At 47.9% G+C, this 23,287-nt stretch overlaps 1 protein-coding gene across 20 annotated transcripts in view; it reads left to right on the top strand.

The window, feature by feature from the left end:
* CLASRP (CLK4 associating serine/arginine rich protein) overlaps nt 1–23,287 on the top strand; it is a 739,455-nt gene that overhangs the window by 163,635 nt on the left and 552,533 nt on the right. For all 20 annotated transcript variants that reach the window (XM_078660953.1, XM_078660959.1, XM_078660947.1 and 17 more), the window contains 2 exons: nt 650–734; nt 9,486–9,628. In XM_078660953.1, coding sequence (XP_078517079.1) covers nt 650–734; nt 9,486–9,628 — 228 coding nt within the window. The remainder of the gene's footprint in view (nt 1–649; nt 735–9,485; nt 9,629–23,287) is intronic.

Genomic DNA, 23,287 nt, shown 5'->3' with positions numbered 1-23,287 from the left:
ACTACATATGTCTTTGCAGCCTAAAAAAAGGCTAACAAAATGGCCACATTTTATTTAATATCCATTTTTTTTTTAAAGAATCCAATCTTCTAACAATGCGTCACTGAAAAAGTAATTACTATAGAGAATCTTTTAGAAACATTTTTTTTAAAAGAAAGGAAAGAGACTATGTGACATTCTTAGCTAACAGGCTGGACTGTAAAGCATAGGAGAGAAAACTGATAGTGTGCCTTCAAGAATCTCATAAAATATCCTGCATCCTAACATTCATTACAGATGGCAGTTAGGTCACTTAATTATTGCGGCTCCTGGAAACAGGATTGTGGAGTCACTGAGGGTTGCTTTATTGACTCTAAATTGTTGGAAAATAGTTCCAAACCCTTTTCTTTTTATATTCACTCGAATTATTTTAGGGCAAAGAATATTCCTCTTTTTTGTGACGGAAAATTAAATATTTTCTTGTTGGAATCAGCCCATGTTAACAACCCCTATTGGATTTAATGACAGGTGGTACTTTCCTGTATTGTTGCTGGCACGTTTAAAAATATTTGACCACTTATAATGCTTTTAAGTAATGTTTTTGTACAACATTTTGGCTTTTGACGCACAGAAATAGTCTATTAATTTACATTCTCTTTTTTGTTAACAGTCTCAGAAGAGCAGTGCCTTTATCAGATATACATTGATGAGCTTTATGGTGGTTTGCAGAAACCCACAGAAGATGAGAAAAAGAAGTGAGTACCTCTTTATACTTCCACCTGACTGAAGAAATACCCTTTGTGTGAATTTCCTGAATAAAGGCATAAACTTGCTTTTCTTTGGTTTTAGTGTCATTTAATGTAACTGCGTCTCAGGTTTAGTAAAGTCTTTGTAGACACAGGGCACAGATAAATGCAATTCATTCAGATTTGGATCGTTCATGGTTACGCTTTCTTTAATAAATGCTCTTCTTCTGGTTATGTGTCCCTTGTAACATTACAAATAGTAGTAAACATTATTAATTTAAATGCTTGGCAATGTAGCAGTCTTTATTATTTTTATCATAACGTTTTACTGATTTACAACAGGTGCATACCTAAAACATACACTTGCATATTGAACCACATCAGTTGTGAGTGAGAATTTGCAAATACAGTTGAATGCGTAGTAGTAGCTAAAGTTGTTTAGCAGAAGTCAGATCAGTCTGAACCAAAGACCTTTTTTTAATCCACTGATCCCATATCCTCAACTACTTTTATCGACAGATTCTGGCCTTATAGATGAATTATTCCGGTCTAGCACAAACATCAATTCCTGTGGTCTTCTTGATTAGTGGCGGTATCTCGTAGGCTCTCCAGTATCTTGCTGTGTCCCTCTTCGACACAAGTAAACCCATTTCTACCAGTGTGTGAGTGCTTTGTGGACATTCCTCCCCAACCTCAAAGCGTCTCTATCCCCATTCCTCCCCAACCCCCCACAGCCCCTCTACCCTAGAGCACGTTAGGGGGTTTCCCCTCCCACATCCCAGCGATCACGGTGAATCTACCCTGGTTGTCAATCTGTTTGCCGTGTATTATGAATGGGCATTGTTTATGGATAAGAATGCCGGTCCCTCTTGAACTAGAGGTGAAGCCCACGTGCACCACTAGTTGTAACCCCAACGATTGAGTTCCTTACACGAGTTGGCGATTTAGATGCGTTTCCTGCAACGGAGCGATGTCTGGGGCTTGCCTCTTAAGATATTGGAGGACTACCCTTCACTTCAGTTTGTTCCCCAACCCATTTACTTTCTATGTGATAATGCGAAGTGATCTCCTCACAGCACGATTCGACATGATGTACCTATGTGAGTTGGGGCGCTACTCCCATATCCTGATTGAATAGAGCAAATATTGGTACAAGAACTCCCCCACCCCTGAATGTAAGTACACGGGTGATGTTTCTGTCCCACCTATATCTCAATTAAACAGCAATGTAAACTAAATAAACAGGTCTCCCAACCCCTATAATACACCCTGCCCACCCTACCTCCCTGCATGATGGGCATTGAAACTCCCGCCACCCCAAACTTGAAGAGTGCCTATTTGTGAGAAAGTGCCATGTTTCTTGCATTGGTATGCCTGCATTTTTTGCTGAACTGCTGATGAGCTTTGACTGAGTGTGCCCTGGCCTCCTGCCAAACAGGTACCTAGGGCCTGTGTTCCTTCCCTAAAGCTGTGTTGAAACAAAACCTAATTGGCATCTCTGGCCACCTATCAGCCCCTAGTAAATGGTACCCTAGGTACTCAAGGGCATGGTGACCAGAGAAGACCCCTAAGGGCTGCAGCTCCTATTGTGCCACCCTTACGGGCCCTGTACCTTGACACCCACACCCTGCCTTTGCAGGCTGAGTGTCTAAGTACAGAACTAAACAGAGAGTCGACATGGCACACATCCCTGTGTGCCATGCCCACAAACCCCATTGCCCTGGCATACATCAGTCACCCCTCTAGCTGGGGGCCCTATGCCAGTGGTGTGGGCACAGGTGCATGAGCCCCGTGCCCCTACAGTACCCAGGGCCATTCCTGGGCACTGTAAGAGCAGTGCTGCCATTTAAGAGTATATGGTGCAGGGAGGTTGTCATTACGAACTCCACAGCACCATGATGGCTTCACTGAAGACTGTGAAGTTTGGTATCAAACTGCTCAGCACATTAAACCTGCACTGATGACAGTGTGAGGTTTAATGTAAAATGCACCAGAGGGCATCTTAGAGATGCCCCCTGAAACCTAACCTACAATCCACGTCTGGACTGATTGGCTGCCCAGGCTGCCACACAGCAGGCATGTTGCTGGACCCATAGGTGGAGAGCCCTTTGCTCTCCTGGGCCTGCAAAAATGCACATCCTGGGCGAGGTGCTAGGTCTCCTCCCCCAGGATGGGCAGGGGGAAGCTTCAAAGGCATGCCACCTCTGTGAGCTTCACCAGATCATTTGCTGTACCCAGCAACTGCCCCCGACCAGTTCTGACCCCCACTCTGGCGGGAAGACTGGCGGGAAACCCTACGTCAGGAAGGGGGGTGTGCCAGCCTGTGTCAACCCCACCCTTCAGGTGGGGGAGGCTAGGTGAAGCACGACCCCGAGCTCCGGCCGTCTTGAAGATGGGGAGCCCTGCCCAATCACAGCTAGGTTCCTGCCCCCTCCCACCGGAGAGGAGCAGGCTGGGGGTGTACCCACCCCAGGACAGGGACCTATTGGTCCCTGCCCTTGCCTTACCTGTAATACCCCAAAATTCAGTATTTAGGGGTTCCTGAACCTTCCTTCCTCAGATCCCGATAAGAAAAGAAGATCAAGAAGAAGACCCGCCATGCAGCTGCTCACAACAGGACGACACCCACTGACTTGGACCCAACTCTACCGGCCTGTCGATCCTGGAACCTGCTCCTGCTTAATCCCGGCGAATCCTGCAGACAGCAACCTTGGGACACCCGGAGGACCTGCCTGCCTTGACCCTCTTAAAGACTGGGACTCCCATAAGCAGAGGCTCTGCTTCAACATCCAACACCTGGTGCCAGCCAGGAAGCTCAAGACCTGCCCACTCTGCACCCGCCGAGCCCGGCCTGTGCCCGAGTGATCCAAGACCACGAGGACGTCCCCCCGGCGACTGGGACCCAAAGTCCAGTGCCCAAAGACCCTCCTCGACGAACCAGACGAAGCCTGCAGCCTCAGAACCAGGGACCCCTCCAACCGCGACCAACCGAGGGTAAGATTTCCCGACACCCAAAGACACCCCTGCGCCCTGCGGTTCCCTGCGCCTCCCTTTGGGGTACCTACCTGTTCTCCAGGATCCCAACTTACCTCTCGAAGTGGTGGTCGAACCTGAAGAATCAGCGTCCCCGAGTCTGCAGCCATTGTTTCCTTTTTACCTTTCCCGTTGAATAACATTGTGTGCCCGACAGTTCAAAAGCACCCTGCGCCCAGCCGCCTGAGTGCCTCTGGCAGTGCAACCTTTGCCCTATCCTTCTTCCCCATTTGCCCTGAGCAAGTCACCAGGAGCCCAGCTCCCACAGCCGCCGTGGCCTGCTAGCCAGGAGCCACCAACCGAAGGCCCCCTGCCCCTCATTGGCTAACATTGGGCCTAACTACCACTTCACCAGGCTGCCCCTGTGCCGCTGAGGGTGAACCAACTGTACCTACCTGACCCTGGGGGACCCCTGAGTCTATGCCCAGAACCTTAACTTCACCAGCCGAGTACTCACCTGGAAACCGGTAACTCACTTATCTGCCATTGGATAACATTGACTGGTTTGACTTGAAAATTCTTCTAAGTGTGAAGTTTTGAAAACTTAAAATATTCCTATAAAATCAGCCGAGTAACGAATTCTGAAGTACTCACCTATGATCAGGAGAAAAGCCAGTACTGTACCGTGTAGCCCAGTATTGAACTACAAAAGTAATCCGAACCGGGTTTACCATTAACCTGTATTTTCTCCATAGGAATCCATTGTCTGCTTTTCTATGAAATTTCTTCTGTCTACTTTTGAAAACTTGAAATATTCTTTCAAATTCGCACATACTACTGAAACGTAATTACTCACCTGTCTTAAGCAGAGATCCCAGTGCTGGACCTAGGAGCCCAGTACTGGATTACAAAAGTAACGAGAACATACTTTACCTGTAACCTGAATTTTCTCCTATTGGATAACATTACCAGATTTTCACTGAAAAGTTTCTTAGTGGGAACTTTTGAATTACCTTTTTATTCCTTAAAAATCATTGCAATAACCAAAAAGTTTTTTACTAAACTGTTTCCAGCTTAGACCCCAGGACTGATCTAGGATCCAGTTTTGGATTTACAAAAGTAATCTGCAAAGTAATCAACTGTAATTGTGTAGAAAAACCCATTGAGCTCATTGCTACCCCTGTACCTATTGCGTTTACAAAGTCATTGCCTTTCTGCAAAGCAATAACCTGAGATTACTCATCACTGAGAAAAGTATATATTTTGATACCTGTTGGTTCTAAAAATAAAACAACTATATCTTTTGATATAAAAACAATTAGCCTGAAGTTCAGTCCTTGAGTGTGTGAAACCTTTTGCTGACTGAGTGTGTAGAACAAATGCTTTACACTGTCCTCTGGTACTGCCTTACTGCTCGACCAAGCTACCACTTTTGAGAGTAAGGTCAGCCCTGACTTTAACCTCCGTTATACTTCTGTGGTTGGTGGCCTCTATACACACACACTGCACCTTACTTTGGTCCAGTATATATAGAGCCACTTTCTCACACTATCGCCCACCTTTAACATAATCGCCCACCCTTAACATAATCAGGAACGTGATCCAACCCCACTCCCTGGGGCATCGATTCGTATTATAACATTTGCACTGACATGTTACCCTGAACATGAAACTGGGCCCAGACAAATTGTGATTACAAGGGGACAGCAATACCCTGCAACAGTTAATAGTTACGTCTTTGAGTCCACTGGCAGTGGTGTCAGGCAACCATAAAGTTCCGCTACAGAGCTGTCCCATAGCAAGCAGACCTGTGTCTGTGAAGACTCTATGCTGTTGACCTTACTGGTCGGAACACGGGGTAATTTCTTTAGTCCGCCTGTCGCTGTTCCGTGGTACTGTCAGTAGCACCATCACCACCCGGTGGGGACCTATGCTGACGGCTCAGCCGATCTTTATTCCCTGTTCCACGACTTGCTTTATTATTCCACTTCCCAACCGTGCGCCAGCCCTCAAGCCAGTCCCATGCATCTTCGGGCTGGAGAAGAACCAGGTTTTCCCTTCGGATTCAACGCGCAGTTTTGCTGGAAAGAGCATAGCATATTTGATTTCTTGATCACGCAGGGCGTGTTTCTCATCCAGGAAGCGATGGTGTTGTTTTCACTCTCAGCGTGAAGTCTGGGGAAAAGGTAATTTTACTGTTGTCAATGGTGACAGGCGGGGCTGCTTTCGCCTTGTGGAGTATTATGTCCCGGACTTTGAAGTTGAACACCCTTGCCAGGATGGGCCTGGGGTGGTGCTCTGGACTTGGATCTGCCACTGTGATCCCTCTCAATGGAGAAGTATGTGGACAGGCCCTTAGGTCGGAGATGTTGCAGCACTAAGTTCTCTATGGACCGGTCCGCCGCTTGCCCCTCAGCACGTTCCGGCACTCTTAGTATACGGACATTATTGCGGCGCTTACAGCCTTCATAATCATCAAGTTGGTGTTCTAACATGTCCTGGTTGACTTGGAGATCTGTGACTTGGCGTTTTAGGAGGTCGGAATCAGTCGTAAAACCCTTAGTCGTGGATTCCACCTCTGTGATGCTCTCAGCCATTTTTCACATATCCGCCCTGTTCAGGGAGACCTCGAATGCGACTGTGTCAATCCGGACCTCCAAGGAAGTGCGTACTCTTGTTATGGCCACTAAGATGTCCTGTAAAGTGGCTGGGCCCCGTCGATTTTGGATTAGTCTGTGCCTCCTCCTGAACTTTTTGTCAGGCATATTTTTTCAGCTTCGCCTGGAGCATGTTACGATCGTTACGGTTGCTCACCATAATGAAGTCCGTGTGCCAGGCGTACCGAAGGAGAGGTTGGGCCCAGCTGGCTACTCGCTGCTGCCTGCGTGAGGGACAGAGCCCAATCCGGCCTGTCGGGTTTCACCAGTCGAACCTGCAGTAAGGAAGATGCACTTCAGGCTGCGCTTGATCTGTGAAATGGGGGGGCACAGAAAAGGCGTATCTTACTCTCGCAACCACTACGAATGGCTCCTACTGGCAAGTTGTGGCCCTATTGAAAGCAGTGGACAAGTACACTGACTCTGGATGGGTGCTGCCTCTCCCAATTGCTAGCAGTCTATACTTCTGGTGTCCACAACATGTCCTTATCCTTCGACCCTTAGAACAGGGCTACTGTGCTCTCACCTGCCCCACAACAAGAAAATCAGGTCCTCTGGTGGGTGTTCAAGGTCGTCTCACACATATGGGGATGTGCGACTCCTCCGTGAGATGGTAACCGGGGACGTGCCACGGCACCAGCGTATCCAGGCAGTTAGAGGCCGCGGGGTGCGCCGCATGTCCTCAGTGACTGCGGCCCAGGTCCGGATAGAGATCACCGCAGGCACTCGCTGGATCTGCACCGGGATCGGTGGAGCTGCACACCACTCCGCAGGAAATAGCCAGTCTTTGTGACAGCACTTTTCTTTCAGGGCAAATCTTCCAATAGCGGATTTTACGGGAGTGGTGCGACGGAGCTTCGCTACTGTGCGGCCATTTCCCTCGGCAGTTGGCCACGCCCCCTCGTAAAACAAATTTTTAAAAAAGGGTGTTGGCAGTTCCAAGTTCCACTACCACGTATATAGTTCACAAAGAGCTGTGCACACCTTACATTAGCGATTTTATTAGCACAGCAGTACTTTATGGCATGGAATCTGGGCGAAAGATGAGACTAAGTATATAATTATGGATTGCCTTGCCCTTGATCATAGCAGGAATATACCCTGGCTAGAGTATATTCGTAATCTTTTAAAAGATTGTAAGGTGGACCCTGATCTTCATGGGCCATTGTCCATCCAGGTTTATAGCAAAAGAGACTTAAAGACAAGGCTAGTCACTTCTAAGGAACATGCAAGAGTTAATGAAGCGACCACTACTGACGGGCATTCACCATACCATACTTCGGTAAGAAACATCCAGTATAAGTACTTTTTAACCAGGCTAAGGTTGGGCTCCATACACTATCTAATAGCTTTCCCTAGATTCGGGAAGGTGGAGTCATAACCTTCCAAATTGTCCTTGTGACGGAAAGTCCCCTCAGTCCACGCTGCATTTTATTCTTTTTTGTAGTTTTTATCGTGATGTTTGGAAATCTGTTTTAAAATCACTTTTTTTAGATAATTTATATTATTATAAACATGCCTTTAATTATATATGTAGTTTGGAAAACGATAAAATTAGAAATGCAGTTATTGGTTTTATACAAATGGCAATCTGGAGAAGAAAGGATAATTCTCAGTTAGAAGCCTTAACGTATGAACACCATAATGTATGAACACTTGAAGGGCTATAATTCTCATCCTGATATTAGTCATTGCCTTACACTTTTTGCACTTTATCACGTAAGCACCATTGTTTATATAAGCTAAATGAACACAAAAAATGCAATATGCACGGTCCCCAGTCCTTGAGTCTTAAGTTTTTATAAATGTAATTTTTTTAATGATGTTTTTAATATCTGTATGGATTAAAATGTTTTTATATGTGTATTCTATGAATGCTTTTAACTTAATTCTGTAACGAAAAAAATGTTATGTCTGGTTTCATAAATTTTTTCTTTGTTATAAGATAGTAACTGTGATTGATATTGGAGTAGTAGCTTGTATAGAGATTGTAGCTGGAATGCCTGTACTTAAGAAAAATCTTATTAGTATCACTTTAATGATTACTAGGGATGTAACCTTTTTTTTTATTAGAGTGCTTTTATGATTGTATATTATGCACCGAATAAAGCTTGATTGACTTGACTCCAGAGTGGATACTCAAGTAGGACAGGCTTCTTTGAGGAAGCTTTTCAGGTGATTGTTGGAGATGTTTTCTATTTTGTGTCCTCTTATTGATGGGATGGGCTTGCTGTTCTAATCAGTGTTTATGACTTGACGAGGACCCCCGAAAGCGAAGGAAATTTTATTCTCCTTTGATTTTAAATCTTTTTGGTGGTAATCCTCATCAAAGTCATAAACAACCCTCCCACCTCCCCGGACAACTAGTCCTTCGTCTTCAACAATTACCACCAAGGATCCTATGTTTCTGCACAAATTATCTGACCGAACTGTCACTTGTAGGCCATGATGGGATTGCTGGGCGTTTTGTGGGGATCTTAAAGACACAGTGCCAGGTGTCTCTCTTTTGACTTGCAGTGCATCATATTGAATAACAATGTCACACATTCCCTTCCCTTCTCTTTTAAAAAATAGTTTGTGTGAAGAATTATCTATAGTTACTACTTTATTAGTGATAATTGTTTAGTAATTTAACTCCTTTTCAAAAATGAAAATGTTATTAAATGTAACCATTTTAGCTTTTTCTTTCTGCTGCCAACATATATGCAGTGTACTATTGTATAAAGTTATATATACATATAAATATAGGTTTTTTTTGTTTTTGTTTTACAAAGAGAGAAAAAAATGTGCCCCGGGATGCCAGTGAGAGAATGTTCAGTGCCTATGACTTTGAGGTTTCACATGGATGAGAACCAGGATTACAAGTGTATAACCTTTCCATTTCCACTAACCTATGGTATCTGACTCAGTTTCTTCAATAAGTTTTTACAAACATCAGTTTAGTTGCAGCGCTGTTTGTGTAATTTCATCTATTTAGGTCAAAGATATCCACCCGCACACCTTTCCACCTAGTTTGAATTCCAATGGCAAAATGTCCACACACTTCATTGCATAACTTTACAACTCACTTCATGTTTATGATTTGGTCAGTTATTTTTTTATCAATAGGATTCAATTTGTGTTTTTACAGGCTGTCTGAAAAGAAGGCTTCTATTGGCTACACCTATGAAGACAGCACAGTAACTGAGATCGAAAACCTGCCCGAGAAAGATGAAGAGGACGATTCTGAGGAAGACAGCAATTCTGATGAAGATGAAGTTATTCCAGATATTGGTAAGTCCTGGCCTGGAACAGTGTCTAATGTTCCAGAAGACTTCATTTTTACTTTTTCTTCCCCTCCCAAGCCCTTGTGTTCTTTGTACTGCTTTCTGTTCTTCTTTCTCTTAACGTTGTTTAATCGTTACAGACAATGTGGATTTAAAGAATGATTACCTGCACTCCAAAGGAGATGGACAGATGAGTTTTAAATTGCTTCTTCTTAATTAGGGTTACCTTTAAAGATACTTGCTACTTGTTTGTCACCTGCTCTCTTGTGCTAACTTTCACCCCAGAATTGTTCTGGCCTCTCTAAAGGTCTCTAGACTCTTCTAATTAGTATCCAAACCTCTTTTCATGCTCACATAACCTAGCTGCAGGTGACAAACTTTTTCAAGCAAATGCAACTGGTGCAGTGTTCTAAAACTGATAGAACTTGTTTTGCAATGTGAATCTTTTCTGGATTCACATGTTATGCATTATTTCGCCATCTAATGGGTGGGCTCAGAATTCTTCTTTATCTGTAGTAGTCCTTTTTTTATTTTGGGCATCGACGATTGAACCTTTTCGTGTCCTACACATCCTCCTCTGGCGTCTTACGACCTCCCCGGAAGCTCCTAGGCTTGGTCGCCATCTCCAGAATCGATTTTTCTGTTGTTGGGTCTGAAAGCATAGTTAAAGGCTTTCCAGTCTGCGAAAAAATTAGAAATTTAGACTAAGTTTGTCGAAGAAAACCAGAAGAAGAGTGAATAGCAATACTGTGGGGCTTTCTATCAACAATCAAAGATGCTGTGACTATTTCAGAGAATGCCCGTACAGGGGGCTCCCTGAACATGTGACGGAGAAGACTCTGTTCCAATTCTGCTCAAAGTGCCACCATGAATTTGCCAATAAAAGTTAACTTCAGGTGTGTAACCTTTGTCTATCACTTGACCATAAGAGCGACGACTGTGATGCCTGTACAGGGTTCAATTTGAAAATGCTGAGGCCACAACAAAAACGGAGACAGCCATACCCTGCCATGCAGGGTCAGAAGCAGGAGCTATTATTAAAGGACCTGGGTTTGTTGAGTGACTACAAGTATTTCATCGCCGAAGGGGCTGAAGGAAAAGAGTCGGATGCTGAGAGGGAATTGCACAAGCATAAAGAAAAAAGATCTTGGGTAACGCCGAAAAAACATTCAGGGGCAGAGTCTTAAACAACAGACTCAAAAACGCAAAAGGGGGTCTTGACATTGAAAAAATCGCTGAAAAGGCAATTCAAAACCTAAAGAACCCCTCGGATCCTTCGGCTGGGACACCACATGAGGTAACCTCTCGAAAAGACTACGTCTAAAAATGCTGAAAGTAGAGACGTTTCGACAGTGAAAGACTGCAGGAGGTGTAAAAGAAATAATTGATCGACACATCCGCGACAGACTCCTCAATGTCAGAGAAAATTGATGCTTAACCACAAAGAACAGATGAAATTTTAAGAAAGAAAACGCGTCTCAAGGCAGAAATGGCAGCTTTATTTAAAAAGAAAGGGAATTTTGATGCTTTCCTTCTGGAATTCCGAACCCCACAAAAAGCCTCAACGCCAAAAGGACTGGATGAAAAAGGAGGTAGAAGATTTGGACCCTCCCTTAACACCAGAGACACAAGAAGAAGAGGAAAACCAGGAATTCTACTTGGAACAGGAAAACCCAGAAGCCATGGGGGTATTTCAGGAGTCTGAAGACTCTGAGAATGCAGAAACAGTGGCAGGATCTGGAAACAGCGTGTTCGAGGCATGTGGGCTGCTGAATTTATATCTGTGCATAGATCGCCGCCTAGTGTTGGATCTGGATGATTGCACATTGTTGTCCTGGAAGAGTCTTCGAAGTGTCACGAGATAGGTGGCTCCTCCCCTGGACTACAGTGCACATGGGCATCCTCTCCATCCTCCGATTGTTTTTTTCCGCCATTGGGTTCGGATGTACTTCTTAACTCTCGTTCGGAATATATATGTTCGAGGCATGTGGGCTGCTAAATTCATATCTTCGCATTAGATCGCCGCCTAGTGTTGGGTCCGGATGATCGCACATTGTTGTCCTGGAAGAGTCTTCGAAGTATCCTGAGATAGGTGGCTCCTCCCCTGGACTACAGTGCGCATGGGCATCGGCTCCATCCCCAGATTGTTTTTTTCCGCCATTGGGTTCGGATGCGGTCTCGACGTCTCTCTGTCGGAACCGAGAAACTTAGCTTTTTTAAGGCCAAAAGGCCTTCGTTTCACAAGGTCGGTATTGTTTGCGTACGGTCTCGAGTTCTTCCGTCTCTTTGAGTCGGAATCTGCGGAGTCGTATTACTCTTCGGACATCGAGGCCTTCTCATCGCAACACGACCAAAACTTTTCAGCAAGGAGCGGAGCCCGTTTAAATACTGTCCACTATGCGGGTCAAAATACCCGCATATCGACGTGCACCCGGTCTGTAACAAATGCCTTTCGCCAGACCATAACGAGGAGACCTGCATGGCCTGCTCCAGATTCAGGTCAAAGAAGACGCTCAAGCTTCGGTGCGCCTTGAGGCGAGACAAGCGGCCCCGGATCCAGAAAACATCTTCGGCGACCAGGAAGAAGAGGCCCTAAGCCATCATCTTCAAATCTCCCCGCCCGAGACGGAGGTCGAGGCGGATCCAGAAGACGACGATGGAGTCGTGGGTCAAGGCCTTGAATACGTCGACGAGGTAGGGGACGTCGAGGAAGTTTATGGGGCCGCGGAAGATAGCTCGGAGGATGAGCTATGCCCCGAAGGTTACACGGATCAGGGTCGGGTCACGGGATCGCCACTCGGCCTTACCCAAGACCCCGTACCGCAAGCCACGGCCCCGCCTTCAGGCCCGGCCACGGACATACTTGCTACGCAGCCCGTATCGAAACCGAAACTAAAACCAACGGTATCGACTACACCTAAAATGGCCGACCCGAAAACAAAACCGAAACTAACGGATTCGAGTGTACCTAAGATGGCGGTCGTCCAACCTAAAACACCAAAGCCTGCTACCTCATCGACTCCGTCGGCATCCGGTCCACAGAAGTCGAAGAAGACTGTCGATTCGACAGTGCCGAAGTCATCGGCAGAGGAGGCATCCTCTAAGAAGGTCGTCCGGCACGGGTCCACCGGTCCGACGCCGTCAAAGTCCGCCAAAGCAAGCGACAAGACTCCGGTACCGACTGGAACGTCGTTAGTCGGACGCGGGGTTGAGACGGAGCCTGCAAAATCACACGGATCGAAAAGTGGAAGCTCTACACATCGGTCCAAAGACTCTGCGTCTACAGCTGCAGCATCTACGTCTAAAACTCCAAAGGGCCCACAAGACGTCGGATCCGAAGGCAAGGTGAAGGCCTCCTCGTCGGCGCCAAGTGCCGCTGTGACTGACGCATCCCTCATCGCCACTTCGCTCCAGAGAATTCGAGACAAGTCCTCTGCGACGCCGGCGCAGTCTCATCAGACGCCCATGGACATACCGGCAAAGTCTGCTGGCAAACTTCTCTTCCTTCTCCCACCGAAGGAAGCACCAAAGGCCTTTGCGCCAAAGACGGCGCCAAAGGCATCGGAGTCGTCCACGTCTGGGGGAATATCAGGTCGACAAATCGGCGCAGGAGACGATTCTGAGCGTTTTATCGACGCAGACACTGGCAAGTTGACCCTTTACAAGAGGAAAATCACTTCCCAACCAGTAGACTCCTATGTTATCCCTCTAAAGAAGAAGAGGCTTGCACAGGACGCTCCAGCCCTCATTGAACCTATCCAGCCTCCTCCTAGAAGGAGCCCAACACCTTCCCCTGACCACTCTGAGGGGGAGGGATATGGAGAAGATGACCAGTACACTTTTCCCAACAATGAACCAGATGCACAGCAGGATTCCTATGATGATATAGGTGACCAAGGGATACAGAATGTGGGGCAGGACCCAGAGCCTTTCAGTGCACGTGCATCCCCAACAGAAGACTCTGCAGGTTTTCATGCACTCATTGAACGGGCAGCTGCTAATCATGATGTGGACATGCATGCTGACCCAGTGGAGGAAGATTTCCTGTTTGATACTTTTTCAGTCTCTGAACGAACAGTAAAGACACTGCCTATGCTCAAAGGTGTCCTTAAACATGCTGCAGACATCTTTAAAGAGCCCACTAGGGCGAGGGTGGTCAATCCACGCATCGAGAAAAAATACAGACCAGCACCTGCGGACCCTGCATACATTCGGGGACAGTTGCCACTAGACTCTTGTGGTCGCAAATGCCCGCAAGAGGGCAAACTCCCAGACAACGGGTGAAGCTCCTCCCCCAGACAAGGAGTCTAAAGTGCTTGAGGCAGGGGGCAAAAGAGTAGCTGCGCAAGCGGCCAATTTCTGGCGTATTGCAAACACACAGGCGCTATTGGCACGTTATGATAGGGCGCATTATGACACCCTAGAACAAGTTTTACAACACTTGCCTCCGCAGTTTCAAGAGGGTACCAAACTGCTTATAGAGGAGGGAAAACTCATCTCCAACGCAGCCATAACGTGTGCACTTGATGCCGCAGACACAGCAGCACGGGCCATTAACACTAGCGTCATGCTGAGACGACAAGCGTGGCTACGCATATCAGGGTTTAAACCGGACATTCAAACTACAATACTAAACCAGCCCGTCAATCCTGATAGACTGTTTGTTCCTGATGTTGACACCACCCTCGAAAAGATTAAAAAAGACAAGCTAAATCTATGGGGGCCCTTCAGTCACAACAATTCCGGGGCAACAATTTTCATCGCTCAGGTGCACGTGGAGTCACCCGAGGACAGATGGGTCAACAATCTCAGTTCAATAGAGGTGGAGCACAGTCCTCGTACCCCAAGCAGAATAAAGGGGGTTATCGCGGAAACAGCACCAGAGGAAACAACAACACCCGTTCCTCTGCCCCAAACAAACAGTGACTCTCTGTCACTGCCCCCTGACCATTTAACACCTGTCGGGGGGAGACTCCAGCAGTTCCTGCCAGTCTGGACAAACATCACCACAGACAGGTGGGTGCGAAAACTTGTCCAGTACGGTTATTGTCTAGAGTTAAAGTCCACTCCACCCAACATTCCACCAAGGCAACGGCCTATGTCCGCAGAGCACTTGCACTTATTGCAGCAGGAAGTAGTGGTGATGCTGCAAAAAGGCGCAATCGAGCTCGTGCCAGTGGAGGAGGAAGGCACAGGGGTATATTCCCTGTACTTCCTTATTCCAAAGAAGGACGGATCTCTCAGACCCATTCTAGATCTGCGTCCCCTCAACCTGTATATATTGTCAGAACATTTCCATATGCTTACACTGCAACAGATTCTTCCCTTGTTAAACCAAGGGGACTTCTTGGCAACCTTAGACCTCAAGGATGCTTATTTCCACATACCACTACACCCGTCCCACAGGAAATATCTCAGGTTCACCATCCAAGGCAGGCATTATCAGTTCAAAGTCCTACCCTTCGGAGTGACCACCGCCCCAAGAGTGTTTACCAAGTGTCTGGCGACGGTGGCGGCGCACCTCAGGAGGCAGAACATCCATGTCTACCCCTACCTAGACGACTGGCTCGTTCAAGCCAAGTCGGAACAACAGTGCGCCGCGGACATGTCGACTACCATTCACCTCCTTCACAATCTGGGCTTCTCGCTGAACTACCCAAAGTCGCACCTTCAGCCGGCACACGTCCGGCAGTTTCTGGGCGCAACAATCAATACCCTAACGGCCATGGCTCAGCCAAACCAGGTCAGGATAGACAGCATGCAGTCTCTAATCAAAAAGTTCAAACCACAGCACTCGCTTCCAGCGAGAGTGTTCATGCAGTTGATTGGCATGATGGCCTCCTGCATCTTCATAGTCCCTCACGCACGTTTGCATATGCGCCCGCTCCAGGAGTGCTTAGCAAATCAGTGGACACAGGCTCAGGGACAATTGACAGACCTAGTGTTGGTTACCAGTCGGGCGTACAACTCTCTGCATTGGTGGAATCCACACAACGTTTGCAAGGGCCGACTGTTCCAAGAGCCAGTGCCACAGATTATCCTGACAACGGACGCATCTCTCCAGGGATGGGGAGCTCATCTGCTCACTTACACAGTGCAGGGACTATGGACGACGCAGCAACAGAAGATGCACATCAACTATCTAGAACTGATGGCAATCTTCATGGCGCACAAGTCCTTCAATGTACATCTGTGCAACAAGGTAGTGTTAGTCCGGACGGACAACATGACAGCGATGTACTACATTCAAAAGCAGGGAGGCACCCACTCGCCACAGCTGTCTCTTCTGGCTCAGAGCATGTGGAAGTGGGCCATTCAAAGGAACATTTTCCTCATGGCAGAACACCTCCCGGGCAAGGACAATCAGATGGCGGATCTGCTCAGCAGATACAGCCATCAAATGCACGAGTGGGAGTTACACCCATCAGTACTCCACCCTTACTTCCAGCAGTGGGGTCATCCGGAGATAGACCTGTTTGCCACAAACGAAAACGCAAAATGCCAACACTTTGCCGCCAGGTTCCCTCACCCACAGTCGCAGGGCAATGCGATATGGATGAACTGGTCAGGCAAATTTGCGTACGCTTTTCCACCAACACCTCTGATACCGCTGGTGGCAAGAAAACTACGGCAGCACTCGATGACACTCATCCTAGTTGCTCCAACGTGGGCGCGCCAAGCATGGTACACCACGTTTCTGGAGCTCTCAGTGGTGCCGCATCAAAGGCTGCGCCTAACGCCCAAGCTTTTGACGCAGAACCATGGAGACATTCAGCATCCAGATCCGCAACAGCTCAACCTGGCGATCTGGCTCCTGAAGTCCTAGAGTTTGGCTACCTCCACCTACCTCCGGAATGCATGGACATTATCAAGGAGGCAAGGAAGCCGACTACCAGAACGTGCTATGCTGCAAAATGGAAGCGTTTCGTCATTCACTGTACAGCCAATAACATAAACCCGCTAGATGCATCTATCCCTAACATCATTTGCTATCTGTTACACCTTTACAAGTGCAATCTAGCGTACACTTCTATTCGGATACATCTATCCGCCATAGCAGCTTATCTTCAGAACAGGCAGCATCTCTCTGTCTTCAGAGTGCCTGCCATTAAGGCCTTCCTTGAGGGTCTGAAACGAGTCATTCCCCCCCCGAACACCACCAGCTCCGGTGTGGAACCTCAACGTGGTCCTCACCAGGCTGATGGGCCCACCTTTTGAGCCACTACACTCGTGTGAGCTCCAGTTCCTAACATGGAAAGTGGCTTTCCTTATCGCTATCACGTCACTGAGACGCGTCAGTGAGCTGCAAGCGCTCACAATCCAAGAGCCACTCATACAAATTCATCCAAATAGGGTGGTACTACGTACTAACCCCAAATTCCTTCCGAAGGTGGTGTCACAGTTTCATCTCAACCAAACTATTGACTTGCCTGCATTCTTCCAAAACCCACAAACGGTGGCGGAAAGAATGCTCCACACCTTGGACGTTAGGAGGGCGTTGATGTACTACATTGACAGGACACAACACTTTAGGAAATCAAAACAACTTTTTGTTGCCTTTTCGCCACAGCACAAGGGCAACCCTATTTCCAAAGCAGGAATAGCCAGATGGATTGTTAAGTGCATCCAGATCTGCTATCAAAAGGCCAAACGCACCTTAACAATACCCCCAAGGGCGCACTCCACTTGCAAATTGGGGGCATCCATGGCTTTCCTTGGAAACATTCCTTTAGAAGATATTTGCAGAGCAGCCACATGGGTTACACCACATACCTTTACAGAACACTACTGTGTTGATGTGCATTCCAAACAGCAAGCAGCTGTTGGGCAGGCTGTTCTCAAGACACTTTTTCAGGTTTCTGCAGCTGGCACGGGCAACCGCCGCTAATGGAGGGACTGCTATATATTCTATGCTAAGATATGAATTTAGCAGCCCACATGCCTCGAACTGAATATGCTACTTACCAGTATGCATCTGTTCTTGGCATGTAGGGCTGCTAACATTCATATCGCCCACCCTCCTCCCCGGTGCCTGTCGCAGCTGCAGACATACTCTTGCATTCAATCATTAGCATGGACATCCTTACACTTTACACTCCATCTCTGCCACAATGGCTAAAAACAATCTGGGGATGGAGCCGATGCCCATGCGCACTGTAGTCCAGGGGAGGAGCCACCTATCTCAGGATACTTCGAAGACTCTTCCAGGACAACAATGTGCGATCATCCGGACCCAACACTAGGCGGCGATCTAATGCTAAGATATGAATGTTAGCAGCCCTACATGCCAAGAACAGATGCATACTAGTAAGTAGCATATTCAATATAAAAACTTTTTGACGAGGCCTAAAGGCCTTCGGGGCGTCGGTATTGTCTTTCGTTCGGTGCCTCGTACTTGTTCCAGTTCTTCGAGCCGGACGTCGAAGGCCGCTTGCCTTTCGACACCAAAGGCCCCATCCACGATCGACGATGTAACGGAGTCCATTCAAACGATGTCCCGTTTGCAACTTCAAATACCCTCACATCGATGTGCACCCGGTGTGCAATAAATGTCTATCACCGGACCACGACGAGGCCAGCTGCATGGCCTGTTCTCGATTCAGGTCGAAGAAAACTCTTCGGCTTCGACGTGCGGCACGGGAGTCAGCGCCCGACCCGGAGGACATCTTCGAGGCTGGCGACGATGAGGGTGTTGAAGAAGAGGATCCTGATCAACAGTCGGATCCCGCGTCGGATCAAAACTCGAACTATGATGAGGACGAAGGAGAAATCTACGTCCATGATGAAGACATCGTCGAGGTAGGAGACGACGCACAAGCCATCGGAGCCGTCGGCGACGACTCAAGCGATGAGCAAGGCCCAACCGCAGTAGCGGGGCCCAATAAAGACTCTGTACCTTCCACGGCTCAGGTCGAGGCATCGCCGGAAGGCATTAGCCAAGATCTTCATCCACGTTCTATAGCCCCGCTTCCAGGCCCGGCTAAGAACATTTCGAAAGAGCCATCGGTCGATCAACCACAATCAGTGGAAAAATCGAAACCGAAGGAGACTAAATCGAAACCGAAACTGGTGAAAACAGTCATCGGATCGACGACTTCGGAACCGACCAAGTCAAAAGTGTCATCGACCCCTCGGGGTCGAAAGGGGGTGTCGACCTGAAGTTCGGAGCGACTAAGCCCGTCTCTACAGTCAAGCACGTCACGCTCACGTCGTCGACGTCAGGGTCCAAAGATGGCGACGCTACCAGAGGATTCAAGACTCAAAAGACCCTCGATCCGAAGCTTTGGAAGCCACTAATGGTCAAGGCCTTCGAGTCGAAAACCAAAATCGACCCGAAAGAACATATCAAGTCGAAGCAAAGGAGCGTACCTGCTGCGCACCAACAGCTCAAGTCGACGCATGGCCATAAACAACATGCTGATCAGTCGAAGTCGGTCGGATCGAAATCAACGCCTCCCTCGAAGCAGGTCAGTCCGTCTTCAATGCTTACGGCGTCGATAAAGTACGGACTGCCCCCAACCGCACAACCTAAGGCGGTCCGGCTCCAAAAGGGCACTGACGCATCGAAATCGTTGTCGGAGGCCTCACAAGCTCAGCCCATGGAGGAGGACGTTCAGTTCCAGGCGCCATCCTATGATAATCAGTCCAAACTATTCATCGACTCCGAGTCTGGAAGACTGACAATTTACAAAAGGAAAATCATTCCAGAACATCCTATGGAGTCATACAAAATTCCACTCAAAAAGAAGAGGGACTTTGCCACCTACCCTACTCTTTTTGAACCTATACAGCCCTTTGGACAAGACTGTACCTATTCTCCCACACATGCCACTGAAGATGTAGAGGAAGGGTACAATGAAGAACAGTTTAATTATCCTATTGACACGGATCAAGAGGAGTCCCAACCATGGACTGACCCTGTTAACCCTGATGAGCCACACACCGCGCCTGACATTCAGTCCTATGTGGTCAAAACATCACCTAATGAGGATACTGCTGCGTTTAACGCATTGATTGAGAGGGCAGCCCTTAACCATGATGTGGATATGCACGCTGACCCAGTAGAGGAAGACTTTCTGTTTGATACCTTCTCGACTTCAGAAAGATCAGCGAAGACGTTGCCTATGCTTAAAGGTGTGCTCAAACACGCTAGTGACATCTTTAAAGAACCAACAAAGGCAAGGGTTGTGAACCCCAGGATTGAAAAGAAGTACCGGCCTGCGCCTGTGGACCCTACGTATATCAAAGGCCAGCTCCCGTTGGACTCCTTGGTGGTGGCTAATGCTCGTAAGAGAGCGAACTCTCAGACCAGTGGTGATGCTCCTCCTCCGGACAAAGAATCCAAGATCTTGGAAGCTTCTGGCAAACGTGTAGCAGCTCAAGCGGCTAATATTTGGAGAATCTCAAATACACAGGCCCTATTAGCCAGATATGATAGGGCTCATTACGACACGTTAGAGCAGCTACTGCAACACCTGCCTGATGCTTACAAGGAGGGAGCAGAAATGCTGATACAGGAGGGGAAGCTAATCTCAAACGCATCCATTAAATGTGCGTTGGATGCAGCTGACACAGCAGCTAGGGCCATCAACACTAGTGTGATGCTCAGAAGGCATGCCTGGCTCCGCATATCTGGTTTCAAGTCAGAAATCCAAACAACTCTGCTTCATCAGCCAGTTAACCCTGACTTTCTATTTGGTCCTGATGTAGACACGACCCAAGAAAAAATTAAAAAAGACACGGAAACTGCCAAGTCCATGGGAGCTCTACAGTCACAACAGTTCAGGGGCGGTTCCTTTCGTCGCTCCGGTAACAGGGGAGCTTCTAGGGGACAAACATCGCAGCAAGCACAATACAATAAAGGAGGCACACAAACCACCTATAACAAGAACAATAGGGGTGGATACCGTGGGAACAGCACCAAAGGCAGAGGACGGGGAAATAATAATGCCAGATCCTCCGCCACCAATAAACAGTGACGTCTTGTCACTGCCCCCAGACCATATAACACCGGTCGGGGGAAGACTTCAGCAGTTCCTGCCAGTCTGGGAAGGCATTACCACAGACAGGTGGGTGAGACAGCTTATACAATACGGATATTGTCTAGAACTACCCTCCACTCCACCCAACATACCCCCAAGGCACCGTCCTATGTCCGCAGAGCACATGCACTTATTGCAGCAAGAAGTCATCTCCATGCTGCAAAAAGGGGCCATGGAACTCGTGCCTTTAGAACAACAGGGTACAGGGGTGTACTCTCTGTACTTCTTAATACCAAAAAAGGACGGGTCTCTCAGGCCCATTCTAGACCTCAGACCCCTGAACCAATACATCCTGTCAGAACGTTTTCACATGCTCACTTTGCAGCAAGCTCTACCATTGCTCAGTCAGGGGGACTTCCTAGCAACCCTAGACCTAAAGGATGCATATTTCCACATTCACATTCACACCAGTCACAGGAAATATCTCAGGTTCACCATAAACAACCTGCATTACCAGTTCAAGGTCCTGCCTTTCGGAATCACTACAGCCCCCAGAGTGTTTACCAAGTGCTTAGCAACAGTAGCTGCGCACCTTCGGAGACAACACATCCATGTCTATCCTTATCTGGACGACTGGCTTATCCAAGCGAAGTCGGCCCAGCAATGTGCCAGCCACATGTCCCGCACAAGTCACCTCCTACACAGTCTAGGTTTTTCACTAAATGACCAGAAATCTCATCTTCAACCCGCGCATCTTCAACAGTACTTAGGCGCAGATATAAACACTCTGACAGCAACAGCACAGCCAAACTCAGCAAGAGTCAACAGCATGCAAGTGCTGATTCAAAAATTCAGGCCCCAACACTCACTCCCAGCGCAAGTGTTTATGCAGCTGATAGGCATGATGGCCTCCTGCATCTTTATAGTCCCACACGCGAGGCTGCACATGCGTCCGCTTCAGGAGTGCTTGGCACGACAGTGAAACCAGGCTCAGGGACAACTAAAGGCCTTAGTGTTGGTGACCGGTCGTGCATACAACTCTCTGCATTGGTGGAACACACAAAATCTTTGCAGGGGACGACCGTTCCAAGAGCCTGTGCCACAGATAGTGCTGACGGCGGACGCATCTCTCCAGGGCTGGGGAGCGCATGTCCTCCATTACACAGTGCAGGGCCTATGGACGACGCAGCAGCAAAAGATGCACATCAACCTGCTGGAATTGATGGCAATCTTCATGGCAATGAAGGCGTTCAAATTGCATTTGTGCAACAAAGTCGTGCAGATCCGGACGGACAACATGACTGCTATGTATTACATCCAGAAGCAGGGAGGGACACACTCTCCACAATTGTCACAACTAGCACAGAGCATGTGGAAGTGGGCCATTCAAAGGAACATGTTCCTCATGGCAGAACACCTCCCAGGCAAGGACAACCAGATGGCGGACCTGCTCAGCAGGCACAGCCATCAAATGCACGAGTGGGAGATACATCCCTCAGTGCTACAACCGTATTTCCAGCAGTGGGGTAATCCAGAGATAGACCTATTTGCCACACAAGAAAACGCAAAATGCCGCACCTTCGCCGCCAGGTTCCCACACCCGCAGTCTCGGGGCAATGCGATATGGATGAACTGGTCAAACAGATTTGCGTACGCTTTTCCTCCAGCACCGCTCATACCGCTGGTAGCGCGCAAACTGCGGCGGCACTCCATGACACTCATCCTAGTTGCTCCAACGTGGGCAAGACAAGCATGGTACACCACGTTCCTAGAACTTTCAGTGGTGCCCCACCAGCGACTGCGACTCACTCCCAGTCTACTCACTCAGAGCCATGGAGACATTCAGCACCCAGATCCGCAACAGTTGAGCCTTGCAATATGGCTCCTGAGGTCATAGAGTTTGGGTACCTGAATCTGTCCCCTGAATGTATGGACATCATCAAGGAGGCCAGGCGGCTTACAACCTGGGCGTGCTATGCGGCAAAATGGAAACGTTCTGTCATTTATTGTTCCAATAATAACATAAATTGGCTAGATGCATCAACACAAAACATCATAGGTTATTTATTGCACCTATACAGATGCAATCTGGCCTATAGTTCCATCAGGATACATTTGGCTGCAATGGCAGCTTATCTGCAGAACAGACAACACCTTTCCCTTTTCAAAGTGCCTGCCATTAAAGCTTTTATGGAAGGACTCAAAAGGGTAATTCCTCCGAGACACCCGCCTTCGCCTGTCTGGAATCTAAACATAGTTCTCACCAGACTAATGGGTCCACCCTTTGAACCTCTGCACTCTTGTGAAATACAATTTCTAACATGGAAAGTGGCTTTTCTGGTCGCGATCACATCCCTAAGACGGGTTAGTGAGCTGCAAGCCCTCACCTAATCAGGAAACTGCGGAAGCTCGTTCCTTTACTCTCATGGAATATGCTGCGAACCATTGTCTCAGCTACAATAGTGTCGAGAATCGATTATGGCAATGCGCTATATCTTGGCCTCCCAAAAAATCTATCCAACCGTCTTCAGGTTACTCTGAATGACGCAGCACGCCTGATATTTGGTGTGCCAAGGCGGACTCATGCTTCCCCCTTGCTCTACAGGCTTCATTGGTTGCCTGTGGTGCAAAGAGTTGAGTTTAAGAGCATGTGCATCTGTCACAAAGCAATCCATGGACAGGCG

Source organism: Lissotriton helveticus, chromosome 9 (assembly GCF_964261635.1).
Source record: "Lissotriton helveticus chromosome 9, aLisHel1.1, whole genome shotgun sequence".
NCBI lineage: Eukaryota > Metazoa > Chordata > Amphibia > Caudata > Salamandridae > Lissotriton > Lissotriton helveticus.
The sequence above is the reverse complement of the archived record's forward strand: the minus strand, read 5'-3'. Positions and strand labels throughout refer to the sequence as shown.